Here is a 19147-nt window from a genome sequence, read left to right as displayed (position 1 = left end):
CGGAATTCGGGCTATCTACCCCCAAAATCTCCTGCCCAAATTAAACGGAAAGCGTCCCGCGAGTTAATCTTTACGTGCGTCTCGTCTGGAATCTTCTGCAGCGAATCGCGCAATGAGAAGAAACAAAGGGGCGCCATCATAATACGAGCTTCTAAAATTCGACATGTCAAAGACAAAATTAATTAAATATTATATTAAAACGAAGCCCAAAAAGTCTTAAAATTTTCATCTCTATTTCCAATTTTCCTCAGGTCGCGTGACCTGAGAAAGTTCGGAGACAGGCAAGGATGAAAAATCATCGAGGATTACCGTCAAATTTGCTTGAAAAGTACTGAAAAAGCACGAAAAAACAGCCTGGGAACGGATCTCAGGTCGGTGTACCCTGAAAAAGGTCGTTAGGATCAATACCCTATCCAAGACTTGTCCGATGAGGGCTCATGGTCGACGATCGGACAAAGGGCTGAATTTTAATAAAAAATAAAATCATTTTGTGAAAATTTCAACTTTTCTGGAAATTTGGCAGAAATAATTTCGCAAAAATTCGAAAAATGGTCCGATTTTGGAAAACCGCACATGGGCGTACGCCCCTTACCAAGGAAGATCGATTGGTACTCTTATCAGCACCGTCGGGCCCATAGGGCCCCACCTGGGCCCCAAAATCAAAAGTTTGAAATGTCACATTTCGCGTTATTAAAAATTAATAACTCTGCTGCTATGACGCCGAGAATATATGTTTCAGGAATACAAAAAACAAAAAAAAAATGGTTCCAATTTAATTTAGACAATTATTTTTCTTTACTTTCAGACACATTGCGGCGCTCGTAAGAGAGCAAAGCAGACTTTAGGCTGATAACGAGAAGTCGGGCGGCAATCACGCGTGAGCATTTAGACTTTTGTGCCGTGTGCGTGCGTGTGTTGTGTTTTGTATTCGGGCTGGGCGAACATAGAAATTAGGCACTCGCGTTTCGGCTCACGTCGCTACTACGGGCATCGGGAAAGCCGGGCTTACGGCAGCAGCACATTGCAAGGATGACACCAACCCACCCACCCACCCACGACGCTCGGGGGTGCGCGGGGGCGGACGCGACGGGGATGCTGGCGGCGCCGCGCGCGCGCCCAACGCCATAGGCTCCGACCGGCTCCGCTCTGGCAGTGTCTCTTCAGCCGGCGTCGCCAACGCACCCCTAACGACCAAAGGTAGGTCGCAAACCTGACGCACGCACCATTTCTTTAGAGCCTTTCAAGCGGGAAATTATCAAATGAAATTTTCATTTTAATTTACTCCAGCACTGAAATTCATTCAAATGAATAAATAAATTACTTGTGTGCATACAAAAATATTTCTTATTTTTACATTAAACTTCATTTTTCATATTTAAAATATTTTTCTTAAATTAGATGTTTTAATTATTCGAAAAAAAAACAATCGACAATTTTCTATTTTTTAAATGGATAGAGTTTTTAACTATAAGCATTTAACAATACAATTACAATATCTGTTCTATTACGTCATGTTACGAAAAGTGTGCAAAATCAGTCATAATTTTAACAGAGATATTTTTTGTGGTTTGAAATATTAAACCTCCAAATTACAAAAAACCTTGTATTTGATGGCCAATCCATATTGATAGCGAATATTATTACGAAGGTCCATCAAAATATATATCCATCATTTCCTATGACACAAAAACTGGAAAATGAGATCATTTTATCACGGTTTTATGCTTTAAATTAAATCCCAAAAGATTTAAATTTATAGCGCTGAACATTCAGTTAATTATTCCATTTTCTGAGTAAGTTTTGAAAACCTTGGTAGAAATTCAAGTTTTTTACGTCGATTTTTTTATTGTTTTGGTTGTTGACACAAAACTAATTACTCCACCCCCTTTACACTCCTGTTTCCACCCCTTGATAGCACGAAATAATTTTATTTTTATTGAAATTTGCATTGGAAACTAGTTGAGCAGGACATATTCCTCACGAAATAATAAAAGTTCACTTTAAACACCAAGTAAATTCTGTCAAAAATCAGTGAAATAAAATGGTTCGACGAAAAAACTACTAAAACGGATTATTTGTAAATGTAAAAAACCAAACTTCAATTTTTAAATCAAACTGCGACGACCCAATGCGACGCTCTAATAATTTATTTGTAAAAAAGGTTTGTTTCTCTTTTTTCATTTCTGTACCTCATTAAATCGGAAGTTGATTTTATTTCCAAAATTTCAAGGAACATTTTATTTTTTGCATCCAATGCAAAAAAGCTTTGCAACTCGGTATAGTGCCTATATAGCGTAAAATCTTACGTTCAATATAAAGATAATTCCATATACTATAAAATAAAATAAAATGCCTCGATTGAACTAACAAGTGACAAAAAATAAACACGGCTGTAAAGACGAGTCTCAATATGGTGGTGTAAAAAATTTCTCCTCAGTTGACGCTAAATTAATCTTGGATCATTTTAAGACCAAATTCAAGCCAATCCGACCAAAATCCTAGGACTAAATAGATTTTGAAGTTTGAAAAACGTGATTTTTTGCACTTCTCCCTAAGGATAATATGGGAAAAAATGGAAAATTCGCAATTTTTTCCAAACAGATGAAACTTGAAGGGTCTTACCAACTCCATCGCACGCAAAAGACCACCACTGTTCTGGGAACCAATTTTCAGATTTTTTGCGCCCATAGAAAGATAAAAATTAATTTTTTTACGGTTTTTCGGGGTTTTCGTCTTCACAGGCGAAAATGGTTTTAATTTTGTTAAAGTTCGGTCGTTCAGCACGAACCCTCATCAGACACGTCTAGGATGGGGCTTCGACCTGCAGTACCCTATCGACCTTTTTCAGGGTACCTCGCAACCTGAGATCCGCTCTCAAGCTGGTTTTTTATTGCTATTTCAGTACTTTTCAAGCTTCCTCAGGTCTATTTTTTGCGGTTTTGAGTCTTTAAAGGTCAATTTTGCCGCCTCGACGGTCACAAACAGTTGCCCAAAAGTCCCAAGGGACGCACGCCACTTTTGTATTTATAAAATAAAACCAGGGCTTTGATCCTCATTGAAACTTCGCAATTTTGCATGGAAAATAGCTCGCGGCTCGTGTATCCACGCGCGCGTTACATTTTTGTTTGCCTGTTTTATATATCGTAGGTGTCGGTTTATCGCGTGAAAGCTCGTCGTCGTGCGTGTGATGATAATAATTAATTGTGGTCGCGAGCGCGCGAGGCGCGAGGTGAACTGGCGGCAATTAGAGCGGCGATTAATCATGCGACGCCGTGTTTTCCATTGAGAGGTGGCGAAAAATATGAATTCGCTTGCGCGCCGCTCGTCGAGCGCCCACGCCGCGTCTCCGAAGGAGAGACGGCGGCGCACCGATCATCCTCTTTTCTATGTGCATCTCGTTCGCCATTGGCACCGCTTTTCCATTAAGATGGGCATTGTGGAATGGCCCCGACGGAGCAGGAAGAAGTAGTGAAAAGCTGCATTTTCAGTTGTGTGTACGTGTATCTGATTATTGATCGGCCGCCGTGCATTTGCACGGACGGAGCACAGACTCACCGCGCCGCCCGATACGCGTATGAACACATTAAAATTATACGGGCAATATAAATTATTGGCAGCTTGGACGTGATTTTTATAAATTCCTACGGGTTTTCAGACACAAAAAGTAGTGTAAATTTTAATTAAATTTCAGCTTTTTTGTGTTTGTAAAATATTTTAATTGTAATAAACTGACATAAAACTTCATATTAATTTTTTATTGTGTTCAGCATTGTTAAATATTTGTTTGAAAAGATTCCTGATCATTTAAAATTTTTTCTTTCAATTATTTTTATTTTGTTTTAATTTAAATAAAAAAATATTTTTCAATATCTTGTCAGGTCCATTTATAGTTAAAGTAATAAATTTTCATTCGAGGATTTCTACTATGCTTTAGAATGTTTGTGGTCAATACTTGGCATAAAAAAATCATATCCACCACTGGTTGAATCAATCAAAAATCCTGCAAAATCCTGTAAAAAGCTTGAAGCCAAAATTGAGCTTAGTATAACAGGGTAAATTTTGTAGAAAAGGTTTAGAAATTAAAGTAATTTTTTAACAAAGTTAGTTGAAATCTAATTTTGTTTCACAACAAAAAATGAGTAAAAATGATAATAATAAAAAAAATTCATCGCATTTTTACCCTTTACGATATTTTTCTATGAAAAGTGAAGCTTTGCCGTCCAAAATCAGCTGCCTTTGCCGTTCATGCGGCCGCAAGTATAGTGGAGTTGACAAATTAGCAAAGCGGTGCAAGCTAACCCGTTGCTTTTAGAGAGAAACACGTAGCGCGTGTGGGAGGGAGGCCTGTTGTGTTGCAGGACGCAGCCACCGTGCCATGATGAGATGGGATAATAAAGCAGTCTCCAGTTCCACTGTGCTGGACAAAGGCAAACTGCTTGCCCCGGCCGACGACGAGACACCGACACGTCGCTCGCCCGGCCCGCCCGGCCCGCCTGCCGGATAATGCGCGCCTCTCAAATTCACGAATCCCAACTTACGAGTAGAGCAATCAGGACGCGGAGTTTCGTGTTCACAAATTCAAAGGTCAAAGGGAAAATAGTCTTAAATCTTGTTCGAAGGTACATCTATTTTATTTATTCTATATACATTAATTTAAATTAGATTTTTGGGCACTTTTAGTCAGAAATAATTGAAATAAATTGGTTTTCATTTTCATGTAATATCTATATTTTTAAAACTCCACTTTTAAAAGATTTAAATTAAATTAAGAAATAAACGCAAATTTCCATATAGAAAGCTATTGATTGTAAAGTAAAAAATCATCGCCCAATAAGTTTTGGACAAGAAAACCTATATATTTTTAACGTTGCGAGAGTGACCAAATAATAATTATAAAGCAATAATTCTATAACATGTTTTTTTAAACTATATCGATATTAATTAAGCTGTTAAATTCGGTCAAAATCTTACATATATTTTTCCTTTCTCCATGAAAATGAGCAGTTTTGCAATCTCACGAGATGAAGCAGCATATTCCATTTCGCGCAGATTATCGTCCTTGACGTCTGCTGACCGGATCGGAAATATTATTTTCAAGAACGTACATCAGATCTCTCTTTTTATCGGTGTTGAGTGAGCGAATAGCGCGGAGCAATCAACCTTGCACAGCCATTTTTCCAATTTCTTGATATCCTGCTCTATTCTCCGGAAGGAAAGAAGGCATCCGGCTTGACCACTGGCTTTTGCCCTTTTGTGTGTATTGTTGCAAAAGGCAAAAGCCTCCCACAATGAACCGCGACTACACAATGACACAGGAAATTCCCGACTCTTTGTGCTGCTCGTCGCAGAAATAAACCGCTTTACTCTCACTCGATGCGTGACACAAAACTGCTGACCTTACACATACGATTCAATCTTTATTTGCAAATGGAGAAAATCATAAATCTATATCGGGATGCTTCAAAGTTCAACAAATTTGTTAAAATTGAAAAGAATAATTAGCAGCAGTATTATTTTGGGCGCAAATTAAGATTTATCAATTTATAATGGTTAGCCTGCAAGTGAAACTTCCAACACATTATTTTCACTCATTTCTGCGCAGCCTATTTAATCTTTTTTAATGCTCATAGGAATTTTGGTTTTCACAGTGCGATGATACAAACAGGAAAAAATTACGTGGAAAGTTACCTCACAAGCTTACTGCAGCTTTTTCAAAATTTGTTGCATCAATATTTGTCCATGTCTGATTTGCTTCAATTTAAAACATCAAAAACGTGGTATAATGATTAATTCGCAATTAATTATGCACACAAATGCTATTTTTAAATTTATTTAAAAATATTAAAACACTGATAATAAATAAATTATATCATAATTTTAAAACCTAACGACTAATGAAATTTATAAATAAATGAAATAAATATAAATATGTGTAATAAAAATTATTAAATTATCTCAAAAGTACAAATAATTAAATGTTAAAAATTTGCTCATTTATTTGATAGCTATTAAATATTTATAAATAATTTATTACAAATTAATGTAAATAAACCAGCCCGTTGGCTCGCATTGTTAAGGCACTCTCAGGAGTGTCAAAGCAATGTGAGGTATTTGAGCAGTTCAGAGATCTAATACTGGCTACCCAATGTTAGAGATGGAAAAAAGTGGTTAGTTTAGTGACTCGAATTGCTCAAATTGCTCGACGGGCTGGGAGGCGCACCGGCGCCGACTCGCTACTTGCTGGTTTGCACCTTTCCAGCATGCGTGATTTGGCTTCACGGGACAAATGTCTAGCGTTTCAATGCAGTCCTCGGTGCGGAGGCAAGTGGCCCTTCAGTGGGCTGGGTCCCTGTGCGGCCTGGTGCGCCCATTCAATCCGTTCGCGGTGTTATTGGGACCCGGGTTTCAGCATTCATGCTAGTGCAGTGCGCGCCCTTCCCGGTCCTCGGACGGACAGGGATAAAAAGAGCAAAAAAAAATTAAAACATTAATTAATTCAACAAAAATGTTATTTTATCCATTTCTTCACCCCATGTATCAGCACGTTGAAAAATTTGTATCTTCCTTTATCTGACAACATAGATGAATAACATAATTTTGAAAAGGGGAAAAAAACTTTGTGCGCTGCCCCGCGGGTGGCGTTGTTCAGCAGATGGATGAAATTTTATCTCTTTTTTATCCGCTTTGCAGCTCTGGCTGTTGCACCTTTTTATCGCCGGTGACACGGTCCAATTTGAGTCGAGCACGATTTTTGCCGCCGGCTAAATTGAAGTTGAGCAAAGTTGCTCTCGCCAGCAGCAAATTGTGCATAATTCGCGCGGTGAACAAAAGTTTCCCACCGCGTGGAAAAGTAATTTTTTTCCGCGCAAACGGATGATTGGACAGCCGATATTTATTGGCAATTTTTCGACGTGAAAATGTTGTTTCGAAATTCAATTCCAGCCCCCGCGAATATCAAGACGGAGAGCAAATATATGAAGTTTCTCTTTCTCCGCTCGCGCGTTGCGACAAAATGCAAAGTGTTGGAGAAATTTCATCAAGCGAGCGAGCGTGTGCTCGAGAATAGAAAGATTAAAGCCTGGCGGCTTTTGTGCCGCCGCCTGCGAGGAGCAACGCGCTGGAAAGTTGACAAAGTTGAATTGCAGATTGCGTGTGTGCTGCAACTGGAAAGTGGAAACAAGCCCCGAAAGCCGCTTCTTTGCTCTCTTGCGCGTTCGAGGAGGAGCAGGAGGAGGAGCAGGACGGTGCGGCTACGCATATTTTGCCCTAATTACCTTTTAACGAGTGCCCTTTACGTGACCAAACATTCGAGAAGCGCAGAGCATCAGTCAGACTGGGGATGGGGGTGGTTTTTCTCCTGAAATTCTTTAAAAAAATTGGTTACGTGTGAAATAGGAACACAGCTTTACTCGAAAGATTTTGCCATAGTGCAGAACCATGGAATATGGTTGTTGCCAATGCATGAACTCATTTCTCAGGATTCAGTTGAAGCCAAAAATTGACTCAATTAAAACTGTAATTTTTTAAAAAGTGGCTGCAAAGTTTTAGGACTGTCTCTTTACTTGAAACCCTATTTTATTTCACAACAAAGAGTTTTCCTAAAAGGTTTCTCGGAGAGGAATCGAAATCTGCAAAGAAAATGTGGTCAAACGCTGGAAATTTTGGAATAGATTTGGAAAATTTTAATTTAATCGTTTCAATTTCTCGACTATTGCAAATCGCAAAATCCACTCATGGTTATAAATAAATTAAAAAATACTTAGACAACCTTAGCTGTGTTGCTTTATCGTTCATTAAAAAAAAATACCAAATTTTTTGCGATGGCAAGAATGTTTGCGTAGGCTATTTACACAATAAAAAAAATTATTGAGAAAAACTTTTAGACCAAAAAAGGGTCAATTTTAATCTGTCTTATTTTGCTTTGACAAGTCAATTTCGCTGAGTGAAAGCGAGAGCACGATATTTTTCCACTGGTCTGGCCGAGTTGGGAGACATTTTGGCACCATGCCTCGACTGTCGAGTTGCCGCGGGAGCGCAAGAAAGTTGCCAATGCGTGACAGCTGTCCGTCGATCGGCCCCGACTTGTTGTTTTTGCGCAACTCTGACGGAGTGAGTGAGTGAGTGAATATCAGTTTGCGAGGGATTGATCAACACGGGGCAAAGTGCTTTGCTACTTCTGAGAACGCTGAATTTTCAATTAACGCAGCCACGCGCAAACTGCGATGCCGATGATCGGCGAAACAAGGACAAAACACACGAGACGACACTTCAAGATGTTGCAAATGCAATATGCTCAACTTGACACTTGTGCAACGCGGAAAATGCGTCTGATATATGCTGCATTAATTAGTTAGTTTAATAGTGCTGAAAGAGATGAGGGACAGGAATTTTCCATTAATTTGTAGGAAGTTTTAAAGACGCATTAGTTTCCTTAGTTTTTAATTAAATGTCAGTAATTTCAACGCTATCTAAATTGCATCAATTTATTTTGAACGACGCGATTATTTAATTGTTGGAATAAATTTTTCTAATTATCAAAAACTGCGACAAAATAATTTTAAAAAATCTTATCATCATCACGTTGTTAACGATTTGGATGCAAAATGACATCAAAGTCCAAATAGTCCAAATAATTAAACTGGATTGGATCAATAGCAACCCTAACTTGCTAAATAAATCGAATGCTGCGCAAATTGGATTTTAATTGAGCTACAGTGCGCTAAGGAATAGCAAAGCAAACGCTTTGTGAACTGCTAATTAACACAAATGGAGCGAAATCCGGCAAATGAAGCTGATCAAGACAGATGAATGAAAGCCGAGAGCTGCAATATTGCTAGCTATTGAGGCGAAATTAATTGGAAACGCATTTCAATCAATCTGGAAACGACATTGGTTTTGTGTAGAGTTAATTGACGTCCTTGAATCTATCAGTATTAAAAAAAATGCAAAATGCAAAATGAGTGATATTTTTTTAATTTCTACCAATTTTTACTGTTCAAAATTAAGGTTTGCTACTGGCGTTAAAAAATTGGAAAAAATCTATTAATTTGCAGTGCTTTAATTTTTTTAGGATTTTTACAAGTGCTTAAATAAGGACTTCAGTAAATATCACCCTTATTTTATTTTTATCAAATTTAACAATATTTTTAGGCCAATCCCCAGTTGGTGTTCGAAATTTGGAACAGATGGCGCCAGTGATTTCTTTCGATTTTAAATATTTAAGACTCAATCGTACATTCTGCTTCTATAATTATTTGTTTATACGTGCTGAGAACCAAAATCAGTCTATCCATTCGCAGTAGGAATAAAAACATTTTCCAACTTATTTCCCTAAACTGTAACATTTTTTAAAAATAATTTTCAATCATGAATTAGGCTCAAAAGAAAATTTCTAAAACTTCCGATAATCTTTATGTTTATTTTTAATTTTTTAATATTTGAGAAATTATGACCCAAAGGGTTTGAAGTAATTGCAGTGGAATAAAGTGTTAGAGTGATATAATTAATTTCAAATTAAACTGTCCTCAAATCAAAATTGTTAATTTTTTAACATAAAATTAGTTTAGGTCCCGAAGAGTGCTTTAAATTAGCTCCAATAAATTATTTAACGTAGAAAATGAATGAAATTCTGACAAGCTGCAACATTTCAAATTAAAAAACAATAATCATTTTGCCTCTGCAATTGAGGAATACACACGGCTCCGTTTAATCCATTAATATTCTCTTTTTGCAACGTGCAGCAGAGCAATAGCAGCTAAAAGAAAAAAGGCACTGGACACGGAGCGTGTGCGTGAGAGAGAAAGAGAGAGAGAGAGAGAGAGAGAGAGAGAGAGAGAGAGAGAGAGAGAGAGAGAGAGAGAGAGAAGGGCGATATGGACGTTTCGCATGATTTATTTAGTGGGGCGCGAGCGGTGGTGTGGGGCGGCTCGAATTGCGGCTAATTTTTGTGATGCATGGGGTGCGAGGCGGATTAGAATGGCGCGCGCTGGCTAATGGCAATCAAACGGCTATCGTGTGACCCGCAAGCAGCCACCCGCTGGGAAATCAACTGCCTCACCGCATCAATGCCAAAACGCAACAGAATCAAACATAGTACAGGCGCATACTACTCAAATAATAGAGGCTGCACCTATATCCAGCCGCGAGTTCGACGCACTCGCCGCGCTTAATTGATTGCTGCTGCGTGATTGGCGACACTTCAACTAACTCGGTCATCTTTCCACCCTTATGATGTATTCAATTTTAGATGCATTTTGTTGGGATGAAATATGGGAAATTAACACTCCCTCATTCAGAGCTGTAAATGTTTTTTAGGCCCAAATTTTACAGTTTTACCTCTTAAATTGAGCAAGGGGAATTTATCAAACTTTTAAAATTTTAAAAAACTAATTTATTAATTTTTTTAATTAAAAATTTGTGTATTAAAGGCGTTCTTTTATTTTATTTTGAAATTAACGTTTTTCTTTAGACTCTTGCTTAAAACTTAATATGAATTTATTCAGTGCTTATTGCATTGACTCGAAGACAAACGAGGATTCGTTCAATTTTCGAGAGGTTAATAAATGAATAGAAATTTTAAAAAAATCAAAAATTTATATTTTTTTACCCGTTTTAAAATTAACCCTATTTAATTAAATTGGTATAAATATTGCTTTGCCAAAAGGGAGGTATAATTATGTTTTTTTTAATCAGCTTTCAAAAACTTTACAAAACTAATTTCGTAAGATATGAAAAATCCACTAAAAATTCAACACTGAGATTAGTTTACGAACATATCTGAGCATTGCGAGCATTGCACAATTTTAGGTCATTTAGATGGTTCTTCACGATTTTTAGCATGGTCCATGGCTCGAATTTGTGTAATTCGTGCTCAATTGATCCGTCCCGCAATAATGGAAGGCTCAGAAAAAACTACCAATTTAATTCCGCTAAATGTTCTTTTCATTTTTTAATAAACAAAAAAAAAATAAAAGACCGTAAAAAAAAGTAAAATTGTATTTAAAAATTAATTATTTTAACAAATCAGTAGCGTTAAAATTATATTTTATATATATTAAATTCAATATTTGAGCAAGTCAAATGTAATAAATATTTTTTATTTTACATATGTATTATATGAGCGTGTTTTGGGAAAATGCGCAAATTGCTGAAAAAAATCCATTTAAAACTGGTTTTTGCTAGCAGTGAGTTTTCTCACAAAATTTATAATTATTTTAGGGCCGCGACCTTCCGTTTGATAGGCTTGACCGTATTAGATTCAAGTTTTTCTAGATTTTTTAGTTCATTTTTATTTTAAAGAACTGCTTTCGTACAAAAATTAAGCTGCTATACATGGAAGGCATATCCGAGTCGTCGAATATAGTTGATTATAATTAAAATTCGAGGCGAAATAAAAATAAATTTGATTTATTTTCTCTATTAAGTTGCTGCTGAGAAAACTATGCGAGTTTAAAATTAGATAAAATAGCTCTCATCAGAGTGTCAAACGTAGAATAAATTAAGAGCGCACAAAGTGCTGGTCTCATGCGAAGCAGAATATAAGCCTAGCAAAATCTAATTTATGCCCGTGGTGGTGCGGGTGCAGGAGGCGAGCTAGATAAGGGTGGGTGTCAGCCAGCCACCCTGCTTTCGCTTACTTACTACGTACTGGAGACCGCACAAAAGCGGCAATTCGGCGGCAAAAAGGGCAGCGGCCTGCTGATGTAATTAAGGCGCAACCACTCTCCGCACTTTTGTTTATCTCTTCTCTCTCTCTCTCGCTCACTCGCATTTCTCTCTTTGCGAAAGGAAGAGATCGAATTCGCACGCGCAGCCGTCCACACTAAGATAAAAAAAATATTTGGCCCAATATGTATTGATCACAAAGACAGACAGGGAATTGAACCCTCGAAAGGTTGGTCCGCGGGGAGGGCGTGACATTAATACCAGGCTTGGCGCCGGGGTTTTCAATTTGAAAGACGTGCACATCTTGGGCAGACCTCTAATATTATTTGTTCTAAAATTTGCAATCATCGAAAAATAAGCTTGCTACGGTAAAAAATTTTCAAATTTTCAAATTTTCTCCAAAATTTGCAGCGCCTGAGCACATTTTCTTAGCAGATTTCGATTCCTCTCGTCGAGATCTGTCCAGGGGCTACTCTTTGTTGTGAAATTAAATCAGATTTCAAGTAAGGAGACGGCATTATTGTTATTTTAAAAGCCACTTTTCTCAACAATTTAGGTCAATTTTGGCTTCAACTGAATTCGCAAGAGTCATTTTCCAGGATTTCGCAGTATCGTCTATCGTCGCTACTCTTTAAAGGCCCACAGAGTTGATCTTAAGTCGGCAATTTCAAGTTGGAATTAAATTTTCGGCAATCGCCAATAATTAGATTCCAAAGAATGTTTACGAAACGATCCTTACAAATTCAATTAAAAAATTGCGAAATAAATTACCTCATCTAGCTGTTAAGATAAACATTTAAAAATATTTATTAATACATATTTTTTATTTTAATTTTATTTAAAATAGTTAATTTGTTTTTAATTTAATTTTGAATAAAAGCTGTCAAAATTATTTGATATGGGCCTGCGGCGTGCATGTCCTTTTTGGTTTAGTTCTTAAAAGGAAATAGTTAAATTAGCAACTATGCAAACATAATTAATAAAACTTGAAAGTAAAATAGCTCGCTTTGAAAAGCCCTAATAATTTAAAATAAAAGCAATTTTTGAATATCATTTGAAACTAAGAAAAGGTGATTTAAAGATTTCCCATCGCATTACATGTGTGAACGTGTTGTTAGCAAATAATTCTCTTCGAATGTCGAAAATAGGAATTTTTCAAATTTTGTTATTTTTGCCAATTCCAAATCTTGGGTTCTAAGCATCAGAATTGCAAGAACTGCCCACCGTTGGATACGTCTAAACCTCCCCTAACCAGCTGAAGGGTTTAGGGGTTGTTGCCGTGCACCCCTATGTTGCCTTAGAGCTTGAACGATGCAACAGAGAGCGGTGGCATAGGAATGGTGGTTGCTTTTTTTCAAAATTGAAACCTTGGGGTTGAAAGGGGATGGTAAGCACCCCCTAAATACTTTAGCTGGTTAGTGGAAGTTGAGAAGAGTCTAACGAGGGGTATTTTTGGCAATTCTGATGATTAGAACCCGAGATTTGGAGGTGCAAAGAACCCAAAAATTCGAAATTTTATGGAAAATTTCCTGAAAGCTAAAAATAACGCAAATCTGAAAATTTGCACGGCCATAAAATGAACAAAAAGGGATATTAATAAATTTTTCTGAATTCAAATTTCAGATGGACGAGGAGGAAGGTAGCTCGCTGTCGCTGAGCTCGATCGGCGGGGGCGGCGGTGTGGCGAGCAAGGGTGGCAAGCGGGACAGGGGATGCCTGAGCACGAACCCGCAGCTGAAGAGGGGCCGGCGGCTGCAGCTGCTGCAGATGCTGGCGCTGCCGTTCGTGCCCATTCTCGCGCTGATCGTGCAGAACGCGCTAACCTTGCGGAACATTGTCGTCAACAGACACGAAGTGGTCGACATTGACCGACAGGTGAGGAAACTCTCACGCCTCTTTGCTTTCGCCCCCACACACCCGAAACCAAAAAATATATGTACGTATAGTGCGCGTACGCGTGTGATCGAGATATCGCTCGCGCTGATGACGTACGTCACCGCAAACGCACCACCGTGTCCGACCTTGAACTTCCGATCGCTTTTACACGGCCCTGTCTGTGCTGGGAAATTTGATAAAATCGGATTTTGTAAAGGGATTTTTGGTTTAATGAGTAATAATCCAATTAAAACAGTGGATTGATACAGGGCGATCATTGAAAATTGGTTGGAATCTTGGATCGATAAACAATTTGTTCTTATCAAAAAATAACCTTTTGATACTGTAAAAATTCAAAATTTTCCAATTTTCTCCAAAATTTGCATCGCTTGACCACATTTTCTTGGAAAATTTCGATTCCTCTCGTTGAGATCTGTCCAACAGCGAATGGAACCTCTTAGGGAAACTCTTTGTTGTGAAATAAAATATGATTTCAAGTAAGGAAACAGTCCTAGTGAAGATACGGTGCTAAATTTGCAGCCCCTTTTCTCAAAAATTCACGCTGCTGCTCAGGTCAATTCTTTGAAGTATCGATCCTCTTTAAAACTCTTAATCTAAATAAATTACGCTGTGGGATAAAATGAGAATAATTCTTGGAAGCGGAAAATTTGCGCATACAGTTATTTGCTTGGGCAAAGGCCAATTCAAATTTGAGTTCAATATATTTAAAAACTTCAATAATCAACAGGTGGAAAAAGTTTAAATTTTAATCAAATAAAACAATTCATTCATCCTTCCTCATACATATTAAAGAAGCTACTCTTAAATAAATTATATTGTTTAAAAAATATTCCTCCATATAGAAACTTTCCAATTTTATAACAATAACTCTGCAAAATAAATTTTAATTTAAAAAATTTAAAAATATTATTTGGGCTTCAACATTTTAAATTAGTTCTCCATCAAAATGAATGTCTACTTTACACATCTTTGGTTCTCACTTGGCCAATTTTAAGGCGTCTCTCTAAGCATGATTTACAAGAAAACTTGAAATTACATCCCCCCCCCCCGAAAATACTTGATTATTTTTTTATCCACTCCCTAATCTATGTCAATTTTTATTTAAAATTGTTCCCAATTTAAAGGCACTTTATTCCATCGATCATAGGAATAAAATTAATTTCGTGAAAAATGTGACAGAAATTAATTCCTGTAACAAAAGGAATTAAGGCCAACCACCCCAAAACCTTTTCGCTCAAAACTATAGTAAAATAAACTAATTTTTTATTTATATAATTTACTCTTGCATTTCGTATTTCCAAATCATTCAAATTTTGTTACTCATGTCCTGGTTGAGTTGAGTAAATGAAACTCTAGCGTATACTCATTGCATTTACAGACATCTATTTATTTTATTTGACTACACATACATATGGTTCAAGAGACGGCCGGATTCTTTAATCTTGATCTGCGGGTGGTGATTTCTTTCCGAAACACCACTTTTTCTTTGCGATGGGTCCATACCGCCAAGTGGCCTCCAGTTCAATGCAAGCGAACATGTTTCTGATGTCAATGTTGATGAACTCCAAGCAAACTTTTAACTCTACGAATCGCAAGAAGTGTACGCAAAACTTGTTATGCAATCCGGCGATACCTATAAACATAATTGGAAGGAAATTAGTAAATTTATCGCAGAGACCAACTAAAAAAAGCACTTGCCTCTAAGAGTGGTATGTTTGGCGTGTTCTTCTCCGTCGACGGTAAGGCTGTAGTTCATGGCCCCGGTTTCCAAAGAGTATGATAAATTGTTGCAAGCTGAGGACACAATCAAAATCAGTTACTTATCGTTTCTACGACAAGAAGAGACGGGTTTTTAACTGTTTTTCGCTTATTTTTTTATCTGGGGAGAGCATTTATCCGAATTGCAATGGGTCAACCGAAGAATTTTGATTAATTTCTGATTAAAAATCGTTATACTAGATATCAGTTTTAAGACGAAACCAAAAAATCATATATTTATTTATATAAATTGACTTGTTCCAGATTTATCATCCGTTTTCCATTGAAATCAGTGGGAATAAATATAAAATATTTAGCCAAAAACTAGAAAAATATAGAAACCACCTAAAAATAGGTTTGAAATTTCGTATTTTAAAAATATTAAACGATTAAAAAAAGAAAATTAAATAATGATTTTACCTTCCGTGCCGTTGTAATTATGACAGCATCTGCAAAGCAGTGGCGATTCGCAATCGCAGCCCTCCTGCTGGACTGAATGTTTTCGGAAGTTAGAAATATATTGCAAATTTTTGTTCAATTCGAGAAAAAAATACCGGAAATCGATGTTGCCAGGGAGAAGAGTCCCACCAGGAGAAGAAAAGAACCGGGCTTCATGATTCCAAACGACTGATATGCGAGTGTTTGTGTGTCCGTCCACCTTCTAATGTTCTATGCAAAAAGGTGCGCGCTTTTAAACGTGCTTCAAATTGCGCAGCAGAAAAACTGATTGCAAGTTATCAGTCTCAAAATATTTATCCAAAAGATGCATTTGGGATAGAAAAGAAAATGAAGTCACTCATATAAAATTTACTGTTGTCAAAACATCTTTTGCCGCGTGTGTAAATCTAATCTAGCGGCGAAGAATGTGGTTGGCAAAACTGTGGATTAAACGCTTCTATTTAAAGAAAAATATTGATTGGGCGAAGAACAATTTATTAAACACGAGAGGTTGCAACACACAATTATGAAAGAACGCAAATGATTAAAGTCACAATTTCAAATTGGCTTCAAATTACTACATTATCACATCCATTCATGATAGTTGTGAGAATAAATTATGAGATTTTGGAAAATTAACAACTTTGCAACGATATAGGTGAACAAGCGCTATTTAAAGCGAAGTGTGTTTTTTAGCCCACGCGTAGGGAAAGAAAAATAAATAAATGTGCAAAATAATCAGTAGGCAACTCGCGGTCATTTAAAGTAGCTATTGCATTCCTTTCTTGTTTGTGTAAATATTTTGCTGTCAAGAATAGTTTCAATTGAAAGATGAAACGCTTCTATATAAAGAAGGGTTAATTACGATCGTTGTGTGAAGAATATAAATAATTCTGATCCGCAGTTTAATCAATTATCGCTCAAAACTTCCAGTTAATTTTGTCAGAAAATTTTGAATAAATTGAATCTCTTATTTAAATATTTAATTTTTGCTTGAGCGAAATCGCAAATATTTTTGGTGGAGTCGCCTTCATATTTTTAAGCATTTGAGAAACTCCAAGGTCTTTTCAAGATTCAACACCTCTAAAAAAATATTTTTAATAATTTTGTGACTTTCTGTATTCTTTATATTTATTCAACCTTAAATCAAAATATTTATTTTCAATTTGATTCAATTAATCAAGCATTTATTTAAACAATAATATATGTACAACACATAAAATGATATTTTAATTTGGGTCAGTCACTCACTCTACTCAGGTAATTTAGCGCCTTGAGTCAGACTCATCTGATTTTAATCACAGCTCAGGAAACGATAAAAGTTCACGTTCCTATCACAAAGTTTACAAAAATAGTAAGGTAGAGCTTCCATGTGAAATTCTTTTATTTTAAACAGTAGATAATGAAAGCCGTGTGCTTGTTTATGTGTAACACGCGGCTTTCCACCTCTGATCAACCATCGCGGGCGTGTCGAAAAATTATTACGAAAGTATACGGTGGCGCCATCTGTTGGGTAGCTTCGAACATTAAATGCTTATACAACTGGTCAACTTTAGCATTTTAGCTTTTTACAAGCTTTTAATAGCTCCTGTGACGCTTTGAAAGTTCCGAAACTTACAGGCTAACGCTGTCATAGGCGGCGTGCGGTGATAAACAACAGAGTCTATCTTTTACTCTCGTCAATCGCACCAAATTTCAGTTAAGCCGCTATCTCTATTTTCGGACGGCCTTAATAAGAGTTCTCCCCTCGAAGCACACATTGTGCAACCTTCATGGGCAATATCCCTGTGGCTCGTCTCTTTCTGAAATTAATTTGCCCGAGCAGCGGGATAGCGGGCGCAATAAATTACCGGTCAAACTGCATTGTTATCTGCGCGCGAGAGCGGCTTTTACGAGAGGAAGCAGACAGAAAAAGATCCCGAGAGAAAATAGCGCTTTCTTTTGCTCATTTTTCATAATGCATCGCCGCAGGTCTACTCGATCGGAAATCACCTTTAGCTAATTTAATCAGAACGGAGGCGAATCGAATTTTCTCAGCCACTCGCTCTCGTCTGCTTTTACGTCCATCAAAGTGTCAAAAGGAGTCAGTGTGGCCGATTTCCATCGGCTGCTGGATTTTAGTCACCTATTTTATTGCAACAGGGATGGTATTTTCTTATAAAAAAAACACCGGGGTCCGGGTTGCGATCTGTGTTTAGTTCCCTCCGGTCAGAATTCGATATGGCGTCGAAATAATGGAGGCCAATCAGAAGCGTTGAAAAAGAGGCGTGCCGACCTAATTGTTTCACTCCCGCGAATTTTGTTACATTTCCATTAGCCTGATGTGCCATCTAACGGTCGATTCGCCAATTACCGGGCTAATCACTTCTTATAGTAACGAAATAACAAACATAAATATTCATTGTTCTGATAAATTTTCCTAGCCAATTTCATTTACGTTTGTAATTTTCCCGGCGTAATCTTCCATGTCTGCGTGTCGCGTGAATCCGGACCTGGACCGTGGTGTAAAAACCAAGTTACTAATTTCCATTTATTTAATTGGAGGTTATAATAATTTATGCAAGAAAATTGTATGCATTCGATGAAAAGTTGTCATAAAAAGCAAGAAAACACTCTTGACTATTTTTATTTGATCAAGCTTCATTTTTCTAGAATGTTGCAGTGAATAATTTTCAATAATGCCTTTAAAAATTAAAAAATATTGGTTACCATAAATATAAGGTTTTAATCTTTTGAATTTGGTTGTTTTATAACGATTTTATCCAAATTTTTAGAAATCATTAAAAAATGCCCTTCGCTTTTATTGTATATTGTGACACCATTTTGAACATTTTTTTAATTAAAAAAAAAAAAAGAAAAATGATGAGGAGTATTGTCCAAGTGAATGCGTATCAGAGCGGAAAATGGCTATTTTCCATTTACCGCGAGCATCCCAAATTACTTTCGGAAATAGCTTTTTGTGATCGAAATGAGGCCATCAAGTCGGGCCCGCCGAATCCGAGTTTGGTGAACCGCGGGCAAATCTAAATTGCCTGCTCTATTGGGGCGACGCTTGATAAATTTTCATCAAAAGGGATGCGCCCTCTTCTTTTTGTCAGAACGCACCGCACCTGTGAGCACACGAAAGACGAAATTGCAGAAAGAAGAGACACGTTTTTTCTCACTTAATCTAATTTAATTCGACAGGGAAAATCAAATTTAATAATAAGAAATTAACTTTTTTGTCTAGGTAACAGTTGCAACCGAGCTGGGCAAGCTGACGACCAGTTTGCAATTCGAGCGAACCGAGATTGCGTACAACATCTACACGAATGGCAGTTCACTGAGGTATGTGTCTAAATCCTTATTGATTTTGTAAGAATTTTTTTATTTTTTTTTTATTTTTAATTTG

General features: G+C 37.1%; 1 protein-coding gene across 1 annotated transcript in view; it reads left to right on the top strand.

The window, feature by feature from the left end:
* Positions 1-1158: 1158 nt before the first annotated feature.
* The window catches only part of LOC135943621 (guanylate cyclase 2G), a 47419-nt gene continuing 29430 nt past the window's right edge, over positions 1159-19147 (top strand). Inside the window, exons 1-3 of the mRNA XM_065490262.1 lie at positions 1159-1197; positions 13288-13539; positions 18986-19083. Coding sequence (XP_065346334.1) covers positions 13288-13539; positions 18986-19083 — 350 coding nt within the window. The 5' untranslated portion in view covers positions 1159-1197. The remainder of the gene's footprint in view (positions 1198-13287; positions 13540-18985; positions 19084-19147) is intronic.

Source organism: Cloeon dipterum, chromosome 4 (assembly GCF_949628265.1).
Source record: "Cloeon dipterum chromosome 4, ieCloDipt1.1, whole genome shotgun sequence".
Classification (NCBI taxonomy): domain Eukaryota; kingdom Metazoa; phylum Arthropoda; class Insecta; order Ephemeroptera; family Baetidae; genus Cloeon; species Cloeon dipterum.
Note: the sequence above shows the minus strand (reverse complement) of the source record. Positions and strands in the feature narration are given on the sequence as shown.